At 45.8% G+C, this 22,207-nt stretch overlaps 1 protein-coding gene across 2 annotated transcripts; it reads left to right on the forward strand.

Moving 5' to 3' along the window:
• Positions 1-3,301: 3,301 nt before the first annotated feature.
• Positions 3,302-20,823, forward strand: LAMP5 (lysosomal associated membrane protein family member 5). Of its 2 annotated transcripts, XM_007109074.3 has the most exons (7): positions 3,302-3,324; positions 8,348-8,670; positions 9,204-9,376; positions 9,742-9,873; positions 9,997-10,102; positions 11,469-11,657; positions 19,955-20,823. In XM_007109074.3, the coding sequence occupies exons 1-7, from the start codon at positions 3,302-3,304 to the stop codon at positions 20,131-20,133; spliced, it is 1,125 nt and encodes a 374-aa protein (XP_007109136.2). In that variant the 3' UTR covers positions 20,134-20,823. The 2 variants fall into 2 exon arrangements, with proteins under 2 accessions (XP_007109136.2, XP_007109137.1); XM_007109075.2 differs by lacking the exons at positions 3,302-3,324; positions 9,742-9,873 and having other exon boundaries at positions 8,610-8,670; positions 19,955-20,133.
• The last annotated feature ends 1,384 nt before the right edge of the window (positions 20,824-22,207 follow it).

The raw sequence follows: 22,207 nt of genomic DNA on the forward strand, positions 1-22,207 counted from the left end.
CACTAGTCTGAAGTGGCTCCAGGGGTGCTTAAGAGTTCCCCAGGACCTCAGAAACAACTCCCATTTGACAGATGAGGGAGATGAGTCTGGGAGACAAAAGGTGGAAGAAGTGGGCAGTGGCTAAACTGAGGTTCTATAAATTAGGCTTCTCCAGCTTAGATGTTCATAAGCCCCCTAGACCCCCTTTTTCAATGGAGCTTCTGATGCAGGAGGCCTGGGTGGGGCCTGAGATTCTGCAGTAGCCAGGTGAGGGTGATGCTACTGGTCCATGGCCCACACTTCAGTCTCTGGGCAGTGCACTGTCTAGATGCCCTGACCCTTGTGATGCTTTCCTGGCTCCCTAGAGAGTGGCCACTTTCCCAGAAGGCAGTTGGGGACTGGGTGGGCTACTTTGCCCAGGTGCACACCCAGCTGGGGACTCCTTGAGATCCCAGGCCTGATCCTCTCAAGCCTCTCCAAGGCCCAGCCTAGGATGAATGCTTCCAAGTAGAGCCAGAGTTCAAGTTCCCAGAGACCTGGAGGAAGATGCTGGATTCCCAGAAGCTGAAAAAGAAAACCCCACACTTATGGTCTAGAAACAAGAACCCCAGTGTCTGACCCTTCTTTGGTTCAGCTGTCCACTCATCCGAGCTCAGCCTCCGGCTCCCTCCTGGGTTTCTCTCCTCCTCCCAGCTCCTTCCTGAGTTGAGGGCGAGGTGCTGGGACAGGGACCAGCAACCTTGCCCTCCCCAGGGGCACACACGGCTTTGTTGTACTCGCTGGAGTGTCCAACCGCCCCGGAAGCGAGCGTTCCAATGTGCATTTTCCCACCCACCTTTCTACAACATTCCTCACCGCTGCCCGACTCTCAACGCCAGTCCCGTCTCCCTCCAAATTTCCCAGAGAGGCAGACCTTAGATGGACCCAGAATGGAGGCTTCCCCAACCCCTCCACACTGCGGCTTTCATGACCTGTTACCCCACCCACAGCCCTTTCCGGGGACTGGACTGGAGGCCAAGTCCTGTCTCCTCAACCTCCCGCGGAAAAGGATGCTGCCAGCACGGTGCGAGCGGACGCCTGGAGCTCCGACCACCGCCACTGCACTCACCCCGGGGACAAGGCGCTTGTGTCCAGAACAGAAAACCGGAGGAGGTTGTCGGGGGAGAGTATTGGGGGTCTTTCTCTAAGATACGTATCACACACCCGCGAGCGCCTATGCGCCCGTGCGGCTGGCTGGGCCCCTACGCCACCCGCTCCCCCCGGCCAGCCCGGCCAGCCCAGGTTCCAGCCCATCAAGTCAGGAAATGAGACGATCCATCAGCTGGCCCTGAGTGCCGGCCCGAGGCGTTCCCCATCTGTGCGCCTCCCCACAGAGTCACCGGCGATGAAGCGCGGAGCAGCGGCGGTACCGGGGCTCCTGACCTCCGGATGACAGGGGTTGGGGCGCGTTGCTCGCGGTGGCTTCAGCGCCCTAAACTCGAACGCGCTCGAACGCCCGTTTTGACTTGGGTGGTGACTCCAGAGACTGGGCGAGGCGGGGGCTACCACCTCTACAGACCTTGCTGTTTTGCTGACAAGGAAAAAAAAAGTGTGGGGGGGAGAATTAGAAACACAAAGAACATCCTGGGGCCGGGATGGGGGCGCGGCAGTGAGCTAGATTTGGGCCTAGACTACACGTGCAGGTGCCACCGGGGCTGCTGGGCCGGGGACACCTCTGGCAGACAGACCTGGGGCAGCAGAGGCCTGCACCCACAAACTTGCTTTTGAGTTAAAAAGTAACCATGGAGCCGCCATGGAGAAAAATCCCGAGCGTTAGTGGGGTTGTTTTAGTGTTAGAATGCGAGATTTAGTGTTATTTGAATCTTGGATTTAAAGTTATTTTTATTTCAAAGGGAATATCGGGAGGGTTCCCACAGTGTTTCTCAGGGTGGGGGGGCCTCCCAGAGTCCTTATCTGGTCTTGTCAACGGAGAAGAGCAGAGCCGCAGGTCCCCGGCTCCGCGTGCTGCCAGCTGCGTGGCACAGCCCCCCGGGGGCCCGGGATCAGTCTCGGGAACTGGAACTTTCCGCAGAGAGGCGGCCCCTGGTTTGTCCCTGGACTTTTTCTCTCATTTGCGACCTAGAGTACAGAATAACCTCCGCTCCGCTCCCAGCCCCAGATTGGAAAACAAAAACAAACAAACAAACTCTAACCCTAACCTCACAGGCCTGGGCCTCCAGCAGCCCGGGGCGCCCCGAGGGGGTAGAAGACTCGTGCGTGGGAGGAGGAGAGTGTTTCGGTCCCACTTCTCCAGCAGGTCAGGAGCCTCACTTAGCGACCAGGGACCCTAGCAGAAGGCCCCAGTGAGTCAGTCCACCCTCTCACCGTCCTGTCCCCGGGCCGGGGCCTCCCGGTTCCCAGGCCGCCAGCCCCGCAGGCAGAGCCGTTTCCCTCTGAGTGCGCACCCTCTGAGCCTCTTCGGGCACCTCAGCCTCGATCTCCTCTCGGCAGAGTCTCAAAACCTTGCCCACGTCTCAGAGTGGTCCAAGGACCGCGCGCCGCGAGGATGCCCGAGCGCCCCTGGCCCTGCGGCGCAGTATCCTCCCGACTTCTGCCCTGGAAGCTGGACCTCTGGGGCCCATCGGGGGCATTTCCCTCCGATGCGGATGCCACCCTGGCGGGTTAGAAAGGAAAAGAAAAAAGAAGAGAAAAGAAGAGACGCGAAGCCTCTGCAACCTGGCCTCTTCCCCCTCCTCTGTGTAACACCCCACCCCGCTCAAGCCCCCCGGCTTTCCTCCGGGCGGGGAGGGACCCGAGAGGCGCGAGGCCGTCAGAGCGCCGGGGTCTCACCGCCCACCCTCCCCGCCCCAGCGTGTGGTTTGCCAACGCTTCCCGGCCTTGGAAGCTCCAAAGAAAGTGTCGGGGAGCCAGAGAACACTCTCTGCCAGGAACTTACTTCCTCCCTTTCTAGTCCTAATTCCCCTCGACACAGAACACAAAAGAGCCCGGAGCTTCTGTCCAGCAGCCGAGGCCCGAACTCGCCCAACTCCAGCACCCTCGGAATTGATTCTTCTTACCCGGCTTTGGAGCCGGCTTGGACCACACCTCTGCAAGGTTCCTCTCTCGCCTCCACACCGGGAGCAGCTTCGCGAACGTGCGGTGAAGTCAACCCCGGGTGCCTGGCGCCGACGTCTTTCCCCTGCTGAGGTCGCCGCGAACTCGGCGTGCGGGCCGCCGGGCGCACCGCCGCAGCGCGCATCTCTTGTCTCTCGGGCAGAAGCAGACAGGTCTGGAGTCCGCAGCCCCAGCCCCGCCAAGCTCCAGACCTCGAGCAACCGGGCCCATGTGCCTCGGTGTCACCCAAAGGTAACGCCGAGGGCCACAATCCGTGAGTCTAGATCTGTGCAGGCTTCTTGCACGTTGGGATAGAAAGCTTAGTAATGGAAATCCTCAGCGGTTTTGTTTGTTTTGGTTTTTTGGTTTTGCTTTTTTTTTTTTCCTAGAAAGAATTGCTCAGATCACTTCCTAACTAAGGTCACCCATAGAAGCGGGGCATGCAGTCCTGGAAGGATCCTGTAGGAAAGGCATGTTGAAGACCAGAGAGGTGAAGCCATTCCTCCCAGAAGTTTTTGTTAGTGGAGTAATAAAGCTAACATATTGCTTCCTAGATTCCCATACCAGTCGTCTTTCCAATACACTGAAGGCTCTTTCCTCTTTCCCTTTCTTGGTTACCAGAGCGAGCGTCTTGGTTTCAAATAAACAGCCATAGAAACATCCCAAACTTACAACATCAGAACACCCCAGGGCACCTCCGGGGCTCCAGGTCTGCACCAGCAAAGCTTCCTTCCAAGCGCAGCTGACTGGCCACCCCACTCTCAGCCTCCCCCTCCCATAGCAATTAATATAAATTTCCCTTAGTTCCAACATATCTTCAGGTGAATATGCAGAAAACTGCAAATAGAGAACTTAAAGAGTAGTTAACTGGGAATAAGGAACCCTGTGATACACGATAAAAGAAATTTTAAAGAAGTGCATTATCTCAGAACTTAGGTAACAAACTGTTGTAAATGAGCCACAACTTGTCTAACCTTAAGCCCACTGGGATAGCTGTTAGTATTTCTTGGAGAAAAAAAAAAGCTTCTTAAAGGACTACTTAAAATTCTCAATTGACTCTTGTCTTTTACAGAAAAGTCCCGGGTCCGCCCTGTGTTAAGATTTTCCTCACTGCCAGGAAAGCCAAGAGGACTGATTGTACTCAGTAGCCTAAAATTTTACACATTGAAGCTAGCGGTAGCTATAATAAGCTGTTTTAAAAACAGTTAACTAATTACTGGCTCAAGAGATAAAAATAATTCTTTTGCTCTTTCAGGAATGACCACCTGGCCTCACCATCTGCTTATTCAGGTACTTTTTTTAGAGAGACTTTGTCCCCTGCATTCCCTCCTATGTGAAGGCATTTATCCTAAATGAGCTCATAAAAGGACATTTTCTAAGAACTTAGCATGAAGATACGTTGCCAATGAAAGGGCTATTATTCTGGTGCCTTGTCTTCTCCACTGGTTACCCTCATTGCAGAAATAGCTTGGTTTCTTTAAACTAGCTGCAGGAGAGACCAATGACAGGAAGGATGAGGGAAATTTCATCAAGGTCATGCAAGCTGAGTGCATCAGAGGACCAAACTTAATTTTCTGATTCTTTCCACATATTCTAGGGTTTGCCAATATATGCACAAAATATTCTTATGTATACTTATTTTTTAGTTCCTATCCCAGAAGGATTTCAAAGGTTTTCAAAGGCAGTGATTAAATTAAATGAAATAATTGTTCAGTGATTAAGTTGAACACAGAAAAGGTTTTGGTAACTAGTAATTTGGGCTTAAGGGCTGTGTGCATCTTGTCCGGTTCAGTTATCCCTGCTTCTTTTATCCATGTGTGCTTCCTTATCTGTGTGTGTGTGTGTGTGTGTGCTGGGTCAGGGGAGAGTATTAGTGGTGGTGGGAAAAGCAGCACCAGAGTACATTTTTACATTTCACCGTAAAGTGGATTGAAACATCAACAAGCCAAATTTCAGCTGCAACAAAGCTTAGCTTTCCACTGTTGATTCTACAGATACAAGTCAATTGCTTGTGCAACCAAGTATAAAGAGATACACCTAATAATCTGAATATTTAATTTTACTTAGAATGTTTTGCATATGCCATTCTTTTGCATATACCATATATGGGTAAATTACCAAATAAAGAAGTTAAATAAAGGTTATGTATCAATGCTATAAGACACTGTGGATTTGGGCGTCTAATTTCTTCTTTATTGCAAATTGATAAATATGGAGGAATGAAGAGCTACATCTTTGCACTGACTCTCCTACTTAATATATTTTTCTTCCATCTGCATTGCCCTTCTTTATCTTTTAACTTAGATCAATTTGTCCACTTATTTAAGATCTCCTTCTCCAAGAGGCCTCCTTGGTCAATTCCACCCCACCCTGGGGTGGCTATCTTACTTTTCCTTTCCTTAAACATCTGTGCACACATTGTGCCTGGCAACCATACATCTTCATGTTTCTTCTCATTTTCTTTCATCCAAACTAAAAGTTCTATACATGCAGTGAGTCTTTTCTTCCACATCCATGAAACAGTAACCACTCAATGACATGCATGAGATTCATAAAGACTAATTCAATAAGTAAATACAAGAATTGAAGAGAATCCTTTGAAGGACTTAGAGGATCTAGAAGAGATTCAAAAGCCAGTGAACTTGGGTGACATTTGTATTGACTGCCAGCAGCATTGATGAAAATTGACACAGCTATCATCCACATGAGTGTACCTGTTTATGTCATTTTTTTCTCCTACTTTCTCTCCCACTCAAGAAATGAAGAATGGAATGGATCCTGGAAAACTTTGTTACTATGATTTAATGATAATTTTTTCTCCTTTATTATCTCTTTAGTAATTTTAAAGAACTGAAGTTTTTTAAAGGATGATTAGAAAGTATTTAATTAATGTTGGTGTAAGTTGTAGGTATAATGACCTGACTCCTATTGAAATGTAAGAATCAATACAGATAGACAAATAAGTTAATGGGTGCCTGTAAAGTTATGTTTAAGATTAAATACCCAAAGGGATTTTAAATTAATTATGCTTTGAAGATGATTCTCCCAAGAAGAGGAGTTAAAATTGCTTCCTTTTTTTTTCTTTTGACTCATTCAATTGCTGGTCAACAAACAGATCATTTATGTCAGGTATGGAGAGAAACCATTTTCCAAAGGAACCACCATTTGATTTGTAAATCAACTACAACAACTTAAGATTCATGACCAATGCTATGTCTCATCTAATATTTTATTACTAAAGCAGCTAATCATCAATTAGTTCAGTTGCTTTTTTAACAACTTATAATTTAAGATATCTGCAATAATGTGTCACAAGAGAAAGTGTCTTAACTTTTACAGATATCTCTTCTACTTTATAATGGTATTTGTTTATCTTTGGGTTTCCAAATTACCAAACATAGTGTAAGTAGTGGGTACTCAGTTAATGCTTATGGTCTAAATTAATTTGTCTTTTTTTTAATGCTTTTATAATCATTGGCTCACTTGGCCTAACCAGACATCCCCTGAGCTATTATCCCAATTTCTTCGGTGAGGAACACTAAAACCTGTACAAGGTCATAAAAAATAAATAGTGAATCCTGGACTGAAATCCATTCATTTCTTTCCTCATTTACCTACTAAAGGGAGAGAGGGAAAGAGAATATATAAACGTTCCATTACCTATATCTCATTGCTTTCTAATTTTTACAGTGCTACAGGAAAATAAGTGTTTATTAACAACTGCTAACATGACAAATCATTAGGCATATATAAATTTTACGAATTCCACTCTCAACTGATAATAACTGCCTTTGTATCAATCACAATTTTGCCTCAGTGCTTCTATATATGTTCAGTTATGTAAAGTTATCGAGAAATGTTTGGATGAAATATCAAAATACAGAGATAAAAATAAAGATGTAAAAATATAGTATTGATTTAAACATCACTTCATAATTTGAACTGCTATTGATCTAATTATTGATATAGGAATAGGTTTGAAAAAATAATTGTATAAACACTTTGTGGCAAGCATAATGTCAGAATATTATTATACTTAAAACAGCACTCTATACATTTCAGGAATGTGAGCTAGAGATCTTAGGTGTTAGCTTGTTATTTGGTCACTGAATAAAGATTTTTTTAATGGGAATCAACATATGGTATATTTTAGAGTCAAAGTATTATATAAGGAAAAATGAAAATGATCCCTATGAAGTTAAATCATGTGATTTTTCTATTTTAATTTTACTGACCATGTGACATTGAGGAAGGTCATTTAATTTCTCTGAGTCTCAATTTTGGGGTATGTACAACCACAATAAGGTATATCTTCCCTTGCCTACCTTGTAAGGTTGTAGGTAGGATCAAATTTGGTAATGCACATGAAAGTACTTTGCAATTTGCCCCTTATTATGACATTGTTTGTTTAATGACATTATATTGTTGATTTTTCATATAATGAAATAGCCGCTAAGAAATAAAATATTTGGACATCACTACAATTGATTAGGACAGTATGCCTATTGCTGAAAGTGCTGTATTCTGATTTATGGAGCAAAAAATTTAAAAATCAAGCAAGCTACTAAAAAGTGTAAATATAAGAATTAACCCAGTAGTATTTGTTTTTTCTGTCCCACTAGAGGCTGTAGAGTAATATATGTGTGCATACGTGTGTGTGTATATAACTATGACTGTCCTAAAAGATGCTACATAACCCTCACAAACTCCGGGTTCACTTACATTCCTCTTAGCAGAGTAGTCACAATATAATGAGCGAGGGTAGGTGACCCTAGAGTTCAAAGTCCTCATGCAATCAGAGAACAGAACTCACAAAAAACAAGCCCAAATAGACGTACTGTATTGACTAACGGCCTCGCTTGAGGAAGCATCAGTTTAACTTTAAACCCTGAGCTCGTGAGAGCAGGGGAGAGAAGGGGATGTCTCCAAATGCAGGAAGCTGTTGCCATAGCATTTTCCTTCCCTATTCCTGCCTACACCTCCTCCCCCAAAGCAGCAACAATTTGTGCTCCACCGCTTTCCTTCAGGAGCTGGATGCATTTTCAGAAGCCAGGACTCCAGTGGTGTGATGTCTTCACCACCTAATCACTGTACTGGTAGGGATATTGAATAAGTCAGAGGGTGCTATCAAGTTTCTCAGGATAGAATCATCTTTGCGGATGCAATTGCAGCGCAGGAAAGAGACTCAGGGAGAATTTTAGCCTTTCCAAATCTCACTGGAGCTCTGCACAAGCCCAGCCACAATCACTCCAGCAATACACCCGAATCCTTTCAGCACTCGCAGCCGTGGACAGCTCCCTCGCCACGCGGTCCTTTCCTCTGCAGTGAGCACACTAGCGTTCACCCTGCCCGGGTCGGTGCGGTACTCCATCCACACCAAGTCCGCCAGCGCGTACGGAACGCGCGCTCCCTCCCTCCTCCCTCTCGGTGCCCCCGCCCCTCACTCACTCCGGCTCACTCCAGCGGCGACTTTGAGGGATTCCCTCTCGGGCAGCCTCTGCAGCAGCACCACTAGCCTCATTCGCTGCTCCGCGAGGATGGATCTCCGAGGAAGAGCCGTTCTCGGCGTGAATAGACTTCGAGTTCTGATGCTCTTCTGTGAGTAGCATTTCGGCCACCGCCAGAACAGGGTGCACTCTTTGCAGAGAATAGAACTGGCACAGTAAAACCATTAGCTTAAGGTCAAAACGTGGCCCTAATGTTTGGCGGGTTTGTTATTTTTGGGGGGGGAAGAGGGGAGGACCATCCCCTCAGTGGCAGGGAATTCCCCAGAGAGCCACACACCTGTACGCCAATCCCAGACACGATGCTGCACAGGCCTGCTTCGTGGGCTCAGAGCACTGGCGAGAAAGCTTTGGTTTAAAAGCCTAAGATGAAGAAAAAGCCCAGTCGGATTACAAATTAGTAAGGCTTTAAATGTTTTTTAATTTTATTTTTATTATAAATTAACAGCAACGATGTCGAATTTGTTGGCGCTAGGTCAGCGAAACGGCTCGCAGAGCGCCCTGCAGCCGGCAGGGAACTTTGTCAGCCCAAAGCCCGCAGACCACCGTGTCTCTCCACCCTTGTGCCCGAGACGCGTGGGCTCGCTGAGCCCCTAACCGATAGGATTTGTTGTTTGTTTTCTGCAGATACAATGGCTCGAATCATGGCAGAACAAGAAGTGGAGAATCTCTCAGGCCTTTCCACTAACCCTGAAAAAGATATATTTGTGGTGCGGGAAAATGGGACGACGTGTCTCATGGCAGAGTTTGCAGCCAAATTTATTGTCCCTTATGATGTGTGGGCCAGCAATTATGTAGATGTAAGGCACTTTTTCCCTCCCAGCTTGCTCCTAGGGCTCCAGGGACGAAGGGCACCTTCCCTCAAGACCCTGTGAAGACCTGGGTCGCACGCCTTCCGCCCAGCACCCTGCAGGCTGCTCCCAAATGGTGCATGGGGGTTCCGGCTTGTAATGCCTTCTGCCCCGCCTGCTTTGCAAGTAAATCCCTCTCTCTGCTTCCCTAACGGCCGGGTCTGCACGCAGAGCATCTAACCGCATGTTCTGGACCTGGGGGCGCGTGCGCAAAGGAGTGCCCAGGCGTGAGACCCGGAGTTTGGACGCGCTGCCCTTTACAGCCCCCACTGGGACTCGCGCGCTGAGGGGGTGCGGGGCGTCTGTGTTCCCAGCTAATCACGGAACAGGCTGATATCTCACTGACCCGGGGAGCTGAGGTGAAGGGCCGCTGTGGCCACAACGAGTCGGAGCTGCAGGTGTTCTGGGTGGATCGCGCGTACGCGCTCAAAATGCTGTTTGTAAAGGTAACTGTTAGTGGGGCTCTCAGAGGGGTTGCAGACTCCGGGTGGGTGTGGGTAGGGGCCGCCCCTCCGTTTCCCCACCCAGATCTGCTCGGGCGGTGAACGCGCGCCTGCCCCGCTCGGCAGGAAAGTCACAACACGTCCAACGGACCCGAGGCGACGTGGAGGCTGAGCAAGGTCCAGTTTGTCTATGACTCCTCGGAGAAGACCCATTTTAAAGAAGCGATCAGTGGTGAGTAGAGACCAGCAGGGCTGGGGAAGGAGCCCGGGGAAGCCCAGACACTGCAGGGATCTCAGGCTTGGAGGCCGAATTCCTCAGGGTCAGGGCCTTGCGCTCCCAGGCCAAGTTAGCCCTGGGCTTGCTCTCCAAGGTGGAGGAAGCAAGCGGGAGCGCGGGTGGGTCGTCTAGCCTTCAGGCCTTGTAGATGGGCAAGAAACCCAGGGCCTGAGGACCAGCCTGTCACCCATCACCTGATCCTGGATGAGATGTCTCTTGAGGGACTGTCTTCCTGTGGCTGCTTCAGGATGGCTTTCTTATGATTTGTCCTTTAAAGAAGCACGGAGAAGGACAAAGCTGTATTTTTATTTTCTTCTGCACCCCGGTTTTTATTCTTATGCGCTAAAACTTCAAGGGGCACAGTGTGACTTTCATTTTGGGTCAGAATCTGCTGGCCTTCAGATCTTTTGGCGCATTGCTCAGGCCTCACCGCAATCTTCAGTCATCCACTGCAGCCACCCCAGAGTGGATTCTGAACCATGTCCTTATTTATTAGCTTTTCATGCCCATCACTCCAACAACTACCCAGATCCTCCAAAAATATTGTGGCAAGGGATATCCAGGCTCCAAATAACAATGCTGGGATCTGCAGGCACCATCAAAGACCACATGTAAATTTATGTGTTTATTTTGTAATTTGTCTGATCTACTCATAATGAAGCCTTCCATCACCTGGGCACCTGAGTTGGGAAAATATTTTTATTGAACATGTACAAGAATACATATTTCATCTTTGCCATTTCACCCCTTATCATCGCAGTAAAAAGGGCAATTTTGTTTCTTCATCAAAATTCATATTCAAACATTTCCCACAGTTAAATTAGACCAAAAAAAGGAAAAAAGAAAAAAAAAAAAACCTTAATCCAGAAAAGGAGGAAAAGGGGTGAGGCAGGCTTCCAAAGAATATGTATGCATACAAGGGCATCTGCTCCGAGTGCTAGCAGCAGCCATGCTTTGCTGAGGAAGATATTTTAGTTTTTGCAGGCCAGTGTGAGGTATAGGATACCAAGTCACTGTTCTTTGTGGATCTTTGGAATCTCTGTTGTTAGGTCTTATAGCGTAAAAAGGGTTGGGGTTTTAGGTATCACTTTATTCTTCCAAAAGGAAATTCCAAATTAATATTTAAGAAATCCACGCTCATGAAAAATGGGTGCATTCACATTTGCATAGCCCCAGCCGGGCAAGGCAACAGGGCATGTCAGCAGAGGATCAGAGCGGGGTGGGGTCTGGGTTAAGAGGCAAAGGTCAACTATCTGGATCACCATAAGGAGGGTTCTGCCAGCCCTAGGGGCCTAACGATTGCTTTGGGCCTTCCCTGCAGCTGGGAAGCACACAGCCAACTCGCATCATCTCTCTGCCTTGGTCACCCCAGCTGGAAAGTCCTATGAATGTCAAGCTCAGCAGACCATTTCACTAGCCTCCAGTGATCCACAGAAGACAGTCACCATGATCCTGTCTGCGGTCCACATCCAGCCCTTTGACATCATCTCTGATTTTGTCTTCAGTGAAGGTAGGTCGGTGGGGAGGCAGGAGGAGAGGGAGAGGAAGGAAGCAAAGGCTGACCTCAAGATGGATGTGGAAGGCAACCTGCCAGGGTACCAGGCTGTTACCACTTGGACTTTCTCTAGGATATCATGGTGCTGCCTCCCTCTATAATATTTTTCAAAGACTAAAGCAAACAAACTGAATTGTATCAACTTCAATGGCTTTCTCTTTCATCTTCCCTCTCTCTCTTCCTCCTTCACTTCCTTCTTTTCCTCTCTCTTTCTCTCCCTCCCTGCTTTTTATCTGTTTTCTTCCTTCCTCCCTCCCTTCCTTTTTTCCCTTATTTTTTCATCTTTCCCTTCCTCCCCTCCTTTGCCAAAACAGGAAAGTGGATAGGGAGAAAGCTAAGAAAGTCAGCTGAAAAAAATATACAATTTTGATGCAAGTTTCCCAAGGAAAAGGCAGCTAAAAATCCCAAGCAGCTATTGAGAGAGCCATGGATTGGAGAAGGGCCTTTGCTTGGGTGGGCCTCAGTTTCACCATGGTCTCTAGACACTTCCAGCCCTAGGTTCTACCACTGTGAGTCTAAGTTTTTGTGTGGTATGTGTGTGTGTGTGTGTGTGTGTGTGTGTGTGTGTGTGTGTACAGGTTACAGAGAGAGGCTCATGAAGACCTGCCTCTGTCCATCTCTCACCTTTGTGTGGAGGGACACCTATGAGGTTCCAAGGAGGCAAGGTCCCTGACCTGCTCCCTCTGGGGCATGCAAGAAGGCTTCTTCTCAGTCTGTGCAAGCCCTGGAAGGGGATCACGCAGGATCCAGCTGGGGCAGGTTCAGGGCATTCATATCCTCCTGGCTCTCTGCATCCCAGAAGAAGGGCAGGAGAGGAGCTCACATTCTGCAATTTGTCCAAATCTAGCAACAATTTACTCTGGGCAAGTGGAGTAAGTGAATTCTTCCATTCATTTTTTTTTTTTTTTCTCTCTCTCTCTCTATTGTCTGGAGGAGGTTGTTAAAGGCAGTTTGATATTCTCATTAATTCCTTGTGGTTAAGAAATGGGGAGAGATTCTGACGCTTTAGGGATGCCTACCTTTGGGCTGGCGATCCCCAGGTGAAAACAACCATTCGAATGTGTAGGATATTAGGGAATCCCCACCTGGGTCACACACAAATCATTAAATGAGTCCCAAGGAGTCCAGCTTTCATTAAATGCCCCTCCCATTCAAAGTATACGGAGTAGAATCCCTCCCCCCATGATTTATTCAGAAGGCATTTAGGAATTCCTAAGTTAAACTGTCCTAAAGAGAAAGACCTCCTTCCTATTCATCTTTGTATTTTTAGCACCAGATACAGTGCTTGACACATTGCAGATGCCCTGTTAACTTTGGCTGAATTGATATTCCAAAGCTGTGGGCTCAATGAATAGAGACTTGCAAATGCTTCAAAGCCAAGCAAATCAGAATTTAATAGATTTAGTACAGCAGTGCCATGCCTACCTGTTATTACTCTTACCTGTATGGGCTATTCCATCTTAATGTGTTTTCTACAAAATCGAAACTAAACTAAACGCCAAGATCTTAACACTAAAAAATACTGTTGATTATGAAAGTATTTATAAAATGTAACAGTGTCTTTCTTAAACGGAAAATATTAAATGTAATTAAAAGTAATTGGACTCATGATTATGGATGGCCCAGAATTCATTTTGAAAATATTGGATCACATAGACCCCAGGGTCCCTACCATAGATACTTCTGAGTTTGTATAGGTACTTTCAGTAGTCTCTAGTTACTCTGTGTTTCTCTGGTCAACTGTTTTTAGACACTTCTTCACTTCTTGGTACTACTGGTGCTATAATTGCTGCTTTTACTAGTTCCTTATCACAATCTCACCCTAACCCTCTCTGGGTTATTTCTAAGTTGCTGCTTATAGTCATTTATAAATGGAGAAATCAGATCTCATAGATGTTAGAATTGTGTACAAAATAAGAGTAAATGAGTACTGAATAAGGACCAGAGCTATTTTCCTAAAAATCAGTGATAATTCTTGGCATAGATTTAATGATGTTTTTGCATAAAAAGCAGTTTTTATCCACTTCTAGGGCTTAAATGGATAGATTTAGACAGTTTGTAGGCATGTATAACTTCCTAAATGCAGATATATTAAGCACAAGCGAATTGCACTTGTCTCACCCAGGCTTTTCTGGGGAATAATTAGGGTGTTGCCTCCTGTATGGTGCCCTGGGGCTCAAGCCTTGACATTCCTGGGAGGAGGCAAGCCTCATTCAGGATCACTCACTGAATCAATGTGCCTTTGTGTGGCAGGGCTCCTTTTGTTCCTGGTTCCTCCTGTCTGTGCCTCTCAGCACCTGCCCCCAGGGTGCTTTGTAAAAGATCACTTTATCTGATTTGGTGGAATCTGAAAGATTCCTTTTGGAGTGCCTTTTCAGGACCTGGCACTTGGACCCCACTCCCCAGAATAGAAAGAGGCTCTGATGTGTTGCTAATGCCTGTGTGGGTGAGTGAAGCCTGCCTGCGTGGCGGTGGGGAGGGCATCTGGTCATATGTGTGACTCCCACTGCAGGGCTGTGTACATGCGTTCTGTCACGTGCAAGCAGGACCTGCAGCATAAGGGCTTCCAATGAAGAGCTTATTCCCTGTGTAAGGGGGTCATGCCTGGCCCTGGCAGTCTGCAATCTCCCACCTGCCTCCTTCATAGATTCTGAGAAAAGCAAGGAAGGGTCAGTGAAATGGGTTAGTGGACACTCATAGAGGCTGAGAGCAGCCCAGATGGGGATGACATCTTTATCACACAAATCCCTTTAGATGGTTGAACTTGGCTACTACGCTGATCCTCAATGAAAGTAGCCCAGAGGCTCCAGATCACTGTGCACAGCTCTGGTGATCTTGTTAACATGCCAAGTCAAGTCTGGTTCCGTAGGTCTGGGGGCGGGGCCCAAGAGGCTCCATTTCTAGCAAGCTCCTTGCTGATACTGCTGGTCCATGGCAGACTGTCGGGAGGGGGATTTGAGGGATGTTGAGCTGATCAAGGAATATGATATGACCATGAGAGGCAGAAACACACAAGCTTCATTTGGTGGCACTTGGGCAGGTTGTGTAAGGAAAGCCCCTCACAGCATGGGACTGCCCAGAAGAAGGCTTACAGCACCCTGGGGACCACTATCCCAAAGGAAAGGAGGATAAGGGATGTCCTGGCAGGGAGAGGGGTGTCAGGAGGGGGCTTATGGGTCTAGGTGGTGTCACACAGCAGCACGGGGAGGAGTCTTTGGGTCAGAGAACTGGTGGGGGGGGGGCGGGTGGCAGAATCTTAGGGCCTTATCTATCTTATCAGTGGGTAACAGCTGTTGGGTGAGATTTGTATGCAAAGTAGACAGGCCCTAAATGACTAAATGTGTCTGTTTGGGCTGTTTTTTGTTTTGTTTTTGTAATAATCGGATGCGGGTCTCAGCCTGCAGTGAAAATATAAACCACCGAGGGGCCAATCCATGGAGGCCAGCTTATTTCTATAACAGGTACACTTGGTGTGGCAACTCTCAGCCTGCAGTTCAAGGCAGCCCATGTGTCTCAGCTGGTGTTGGGTAACTTGTCCTTCCACAATTCATTCCTGATAGTGAGTCCCTCTGAGGCCCCAGGAGAATTGTGACTGTGATAGAACGGAGGATGCGTCACTGGGAGGGAACAGATCAGCCTGAGTATTTTAATGGCTTGAATTAAAGGTGACTCTCACGCATAAAGACAGAAGAAACGTAATAGAACACGAAGGTGCCTCTGTGCCCCTTTGTTAAACACTCAGGTTTACTGGGCATTTAAGTCGCCACATATAGACTGGGCCCGTCTTAATTCTCAAGGGGGGAAACAAACAAATAAAGAGACCTGTGAAGAAGGTACTGAGATCCCTGTTTACAATGGAGAAGCTGAGGCTTAGGGGTGAAGTTACTGGCCAAGACTGTGCTCCCTGTGGCTGCCAGGGCTGGAACAGGAACCTGTCTTTGGGTATCAGATCCTGTGCTCCTAGCCTCTCCGAGCCTCAGCTGCTGCAGCTGAGCAACTGTACCAAACATGTGAATGCGGGGGGCCATCTTCAGAAAGGTTGTCGGGTGCTCTGAATTCATGAGATTACCATTGTTTCTAACAGTGTGTTTGGGAGATACCACCTGATCTGTATTTTACCCAGACCTATAGGACAAATGATCTGTGTTTTAGTGGAAATGAATGTACATCACCCCCAGTTGAGCGCCCCAAGACTGGCTGCCATGCTGCAAACCAGGGCATGGTGTGCTGATGCTGATCCAGAGTGCCGTGTACACCTGTGGTTTGCATGGCACCTCCTAGCCCAGAAACATGCCACCTGGGTAGTTGCTCCTTCTCAGAGCCTCCTGGGGAAGCATCCAGAGGGAGACAATCCTGTTATTAACACCACGGAGGACTGTGTCGCGGGCTGGAATCCAGAGGCCTAGCGCAGGGCCCATAGCCAGCCAGTCGTAGAATTCTGTGTTCTTGCTACTGCTCTGGAGCCTAGTGTTTTAGGTTGGGTTCCCCAAGAAGCACATCCTCTATAAGTATGTAAGGGCAAGTAGTTTATTTAGGTGGTTCTAGAAGGCACTGCTAGGGGAGCGGGGAAGTGAGGTGGGAAGGCAAGGAAGCTAGTACAGGTGTGTAAGTGAGCAGGTTACCACTGTGGGCACCGGGGCTCACACTGCTGGAACTTCTGGGAAAGAGTGTGGTACCCACCTGAGTTACCCTCCAACTCCCATCCACCACTGATGGCTGCTGGGGTGGGAAAGGAGGGCATTGACTCTCCAGGATGTCTAACCTGCTCTGTAGTCAAAGCCCATTGGAATGGGTGGGAATGGTGAATACCAAGGTCATAGGACCCTGTCGGTGTCTGTACACCAGTACACCCAGTACTGGGATATAGGAACTTTCCCTGCCCTGGTGGAGCTTACAGGCTAGTGCGAAAGAGTTTATACAGCTCTTCCTTGTGTGCAGGGATGTTCCTGGCACACAGTGGCATCAATCAGTAATTGTTTTCTTATTTACTGTTGTGCTTACATCTTGGTGAGAGTATCTGCTTGTCTCCAGCCAAAGATCTCCAAAGCCCACTCATCTTAACAGCTTCTCAGTACACAAAATACATTTTGCTGAGGTTACAGGAGTCCCGAACCGGTCCAGAGAAGATATGGAAAGAGGGGCAAACCCGTCCCTCCAGTTGCCCTATCAGACAGCAGAGGGAAGCACGGCCAGCAAAAGGCTTGCCCACCTTCTCCAACAAGAAAAGTCTGTGGCACTAGCAGAGCTGGAGAAAGCAATCAGCTTGCCTCCTGGTCTGTGGCCCATCTCAATGCTGTTCATTTGGAGCTGCTTTTCATTTGTTTGCCTCAGGGAGTAAATACAACTTTAAAATGCTGTGGTCATCAAACAAAACAAAATATAACACACATCTAGAAAAGAGAACCTAAGATGATTCAGTATTGCAATGGGCACACCAGGTTTATGGTTGAGGGGACTTGAGCTGGCAGCTGGCAGTTACACAATTTTGTCTGATCTGTCTTCATCTGGTTCTTTGCAGTGACTGGGCTGGTTGTTGCTTTTTCCAATCATGGGCCATCCACCCTGGGCCTCTGTTTTGTGTTCTCTAGAACTGTAAGTCCAGCCAGGGCAGGGGTGTGAGGGACCCCCAAGACCTGTGGAGATGAACAGGGAGTCAGGGGTCTCCGAGCACCCAAAGCCAGATGCTGAACTGGGCTAAGCCAAGGGATGCTCTTCTCCCAGGCAGAGATCAAGGCCAGCTGTCCTTGCTCTATAATCTGTGGGTTGTATAATCAGTTCATTGCCCAGGATCTTAACCCTGGAGTCCATAGGGTTTGTGTATAGAATTAAGGGGGTCTGTAAATTTCAATGGGAAACATTTACATCTTTATTTTCATTAATTTCTAATTAATGTTTAACATTTCCTTCAATTATAAATAAAGGTAACAACCCACAGTAGTATCAGTCATACCTATGACTTTGTCACCAATATAAATTATAGTCTTTTTCTTCCCACATGTTTGTGCAGATCTTGCAAAGTAACAATTATGCTTCTCCCTACTTTGCAATCACAGCCAGTATACCTGTGTACTAATAAATATATATATAACTGTCCCTCAAATTATTTTAAAATATTTTAATAGATGAACTTCAGTGTAGTTTGTTTTCTTTGTAATCTTATGTATTTTATTTTTATGCAATTATAAGTATTCTGAGCAGGGGTATAGTTTCATCACACTGACACTAAAAAGATTATAACCTCTGCTTTAGTGGGTGGTGACCAGCACTATTTTAAATGAAAGAGAATAGCATAGAGGATAAATTATTAGAGGCACAAAGTAAGGAAAACCATTGTTTTATAACACTTTGGTTTTAGTTATGTATGTATACATATATTCTGGGCTGTAATGTAAAATATTGTTTTTCCTGGGGGTCAAAGGCAGAGTTTGAAGACAGTGGCTTAAGCCTGAGGGGGGAATGCGTGTCTTTTTTTTATGGGTTCACAATCTCTCACCTAAAACCCTTGGGGCTAGATGTTTTTCAGAATTCAGAATAATTTTGAACTTTAGGAAGATAATACAGTACATTGTCCATATATTATATAAGACCCAGAAGACTCAGGGAAGCTCCTGTAATCAGATTAATGAATCTGTTTCCTGCAGTGAAGCACATGAATCTTCATGCTAAGGAGGAGAAATGAGAATCAGAGCAGCCAGCTTTTGCTCCCAAATGAATGATACAAAGTACTTGTGGTTTCTAGAGCTTTGTGGATTTTGGAATGGTGGGTAAGGGAAAGAGAACTCAGGAATTCCCCTTTCTTTGACCACTTAATGAATGGGGATGGGTGGGGAAGGGGATACAGTATTTTTCATGATAATTTTTGACATCCTCTTATTTTCCCATGATTACTTTTGACTTCTTGTCCATAGTTTAATACTCCCTTTCTATTCTTCTTCCGGTGGTGTGTTTAATTCAGGTTTTCTCCTAAGGCAACAAAACAATTTTTAAAAAATAAACTATAATAATATTTTAACCATAATTTTTTGGCCAAAATACACCATGCTTTTCTCCTCTACCTTCTTTAAAGAATGGTGTATTAGATGTTATTCCCCATAACTATACCAAAGTTATTATCCATTTAAAGCTAATACTTTTGGCACCACAATTCTGATACCAGTTCTGATGTGTGTGGTGTAAATCCATCAAACTCTACACTTCTTTTTTTAAATGGTGGTATAATTTACATATATCAAAATGCACAAATCTGAAGTGTTAACTCAATATGTTTTTACCTATACTTGCAGCCACATAACCCTCACCTAAATCAACATTCAGAACATTTCTATCACACCTGAAGTTCTCTTGTGTCCTGTTCTGCAAGACACACTGTTCCCCACTTCTCTGACTTCAATCACCATAGACTTAGTTTTGCCTGCTCTTGAACTTCATATAAATGGAGTCATACAACATGTACTCTTTTGTGTCTGACAGTTTTCACTCAACATAATATTTTTGAGATGCATCCATTTTGTTACGTGTAGCCATAGCTCATTCCTTTGTATTGTTGATTAATATTCCATTGTATGAATATACCACAGTTTATTTATCCATTCTACTCTGATGGACATTTTGGTTGTTTCTGGTTTTAAGCTATTATGAATAAAGCTTCTATGAACATTTATGTTCAAGTCTTTTTGTGTCCATATGTTTTCATTGTTCTTGGGTAAATTCCTAGGAGTGGAATGCTGGGTTATAAGGTAGGTGTATATTTATCCTTACCTTATTACAAAGTGATTGTACCATTTCCCACCAATAGTGGACAAAAGTTCCAATTACGCTGTATCATTGACAACACCAGGTAATTTCAGACTTTCTAAAAGGTGTATTTTGTCTGTGATTCTATGTACATTATACACCAGTAAAAGGTTTAAAAAATTAAATAAACAATAAAAATGATGGTGGTTGTGCCTAATGTCCAAACTCTGAAAATTTGCATAAATCATTTGGAAGTTTTATTGACATCGGCCAGGAATCCAATAATCTGAATGTTGCCCTGTTTAACTGATATGTTTTTATTTTACACTATGTAGAAATTTTAAGGCATTGGGCCTTAAGTTTGGTTGGGAAATATTGTTTCTGAAAAAGAAAATATCTCTGAAGTTTCCTTGAGAAATCTTCTCACCTCTATCTGCCTTCTAGTTTTCTTGAGCAGACTTATGATTCAGAATATTTTGGCAGGAGCTCATTGCTTTTCTTCTTCTTTCCCGTTTCAGAGCATAAATGCCCAGTGGATGAGCGGGAGCAGTTGGAGGAAACCTTGCCCCTGATTTTGGGGCTCATCTTGGGCCTCGTCATTGTGGTAACACTGGTGATTTACCATCTCCACCACAAAATGACTGCCAACCAGGTCCAGATCCCTAGGGACCGATCCCAATATAAGCACATGGGCTAGAAACTATTAGGCAGACAGCCCCCAGCCCCCCTCCACTGGCTGGATCAGGTAGAAAAACAAAAGCACTTTCCACCTGTACATGGGATATACCAACATAGCTGCAATCAAACAGACCTGGGTATTCAAGGCTTGCTTGGCCTGCATCCATGCTTAAACCCCGGGATGGGGGGATTCTTTCCGATTCATGGGGTGAAGGACAGTTGCTTGGGGAGTGGGAGGAATGGGTCAGCCAGCTTTCACACTCATGATGGCTTGGCTTTGACTCTCCAAGGAACAACTCATAAAACTCAGAGGGGTATCTGACTCTGAAGTTTAGGGATTGAAACCACACTTCGTTCGGAAAGACACCCCTTAAGGTTCAAGAGGAATATTGGAGGCTTTGCTCCCTTGAACACAGATGGCTTACGCTATACTGTTGTCAACGTACACAAAATACAGCCTCATGCTCCCTGCAGCAAGACCCCTGAAAGTGATCCATGCTTCTGGCTGGTGTTCTGCATGTCTAGTGATTGTCTTGGGAATGTTTCACTGCTACCTGCACCCAGTGAATTCACAGCACAAGAACCTGTTTAATGTAACTATGCAGAGTTGTTTGGACTTCATAGTGTGTCAGGTCCAAGTAAGGGGACCTGAAGAATCAATCCATGTGAGTTTGTTTTTCAAAATGAATTAAAACACACTACTGTCTAACATTTGAATGCTTTCTTGAAACAAGAAAACAAACTAAAATGGTTTCTGGGGCACCCAGAGGAGAGAGGGGAATGATGAAGACGGGATTTCATTTCTGCAAGAGGAAAAGCAAAGAAAGAGCAAGGAAACAATGGCGGGGGAGGGAGTTGGCTTTTCCAGGTGAAAAAATGTGGATTTATTTTGGCAAATACAAGTAGTTTTAATAATGGCACCTCTTGAACAATTGGTCTAATATAGCTTCTGGTCTTCTTGGTCTTGAGTCTGGCATTTCACTTTGGATAACAAAGCTGGACTGAACATAGTAGCTTAGGTTGAGTTTTATTTGTGATAAAATGTAATTTACTGAAATTCCCTAGAGAAATGTACATAGCTTGGATTTCACTCACTTTCTACATAATCATTTTTCAGAAGATCTGAGCAGGGGTAAGGGAAATCCTTTTCTTTGGTGTTAGGGTGGGAATCCCCCTACCCCTGTAAAATCATCACCATATAAGAGGAAGCTCATGAGTTATCTCCCCAAGTCTTCAATTGTTGACAGTAGCACATCCTTAGAAGTTCATTATACCAGCAAATCTTGATAACTATCAGCCAGTTGCTCTCCTACTATCCTTTTGTTTGCTGCTCTGGCAACCTCAGTCTTTCCCTGCATGACTTCTCAGTGTCTGCCTGGTCAGTGAGGAATAAGCCCTGATTCCTCATGAAAGTTGCCTGTTGCACAAGAAAAAAGAGACGCCTTTGGTGCCAGCAGAGGCAGACAACCCCCACCCCACCCACGTGTCCTCCACCCTTCCGTCATCTGTGATCACCTCACCCCCATGCCTCAAACATGACAAACCCTTTCTCTTTTAGCATCTCATGTATTTTTAGGAAACTTCCTATTTATCTGGAACCATCCAAGGATCTGGGGAGAAACAGACACTTAGATGTATCCCCTTTAGAAAACATTTTTAGGCTTTCTGAGTCGTACTTCTGAAAACTCCATCTTTACTTAATTTAATCTACTTTTACAAAAGTAAATTCATCTTTTTTTTAAATTTTGCTTTCACAAGACAGCACTCATTACTATTTTTGGAATTGTCATTCATTCATTCAACGAACAGTTTTTGAGCACCTACTGAGAGCAGGCTCAGTGCTGGGTGTACAGTAGTAAACGACAACTGGGAGTCTATAGGGGGAGAACAGACAAGAAAACACACACGCATACATGCGTGTACACACACACACACACACACACACACACACACACACACGTCATTCTAAACAGAAATGTGCCCTGGCGCTTTACAAAGTGTTGCCATATGGCTACGTCCCTGTGCACTCATTACTATTTTTGGAATTGTCATTCATTCATTCAACGAACAGTTTTTGAGCACCTACTGAGAGC

The sequence above is a fragment of the Physeter macrocephalus genome, chromosome 14 (genome assembly GCF_002837175.3).
Source record: "Physeter macrocephalus isolate SW-GA chromosome 14, ASM283717v5, whole genome shotgun sequence".
Taxonomy (NCBI): Eukaryota; Metazoa; Chordata; class Mammalia; order Artiodactyla; family Physeteridae; genus Physeter; species Physeter macrocephalus.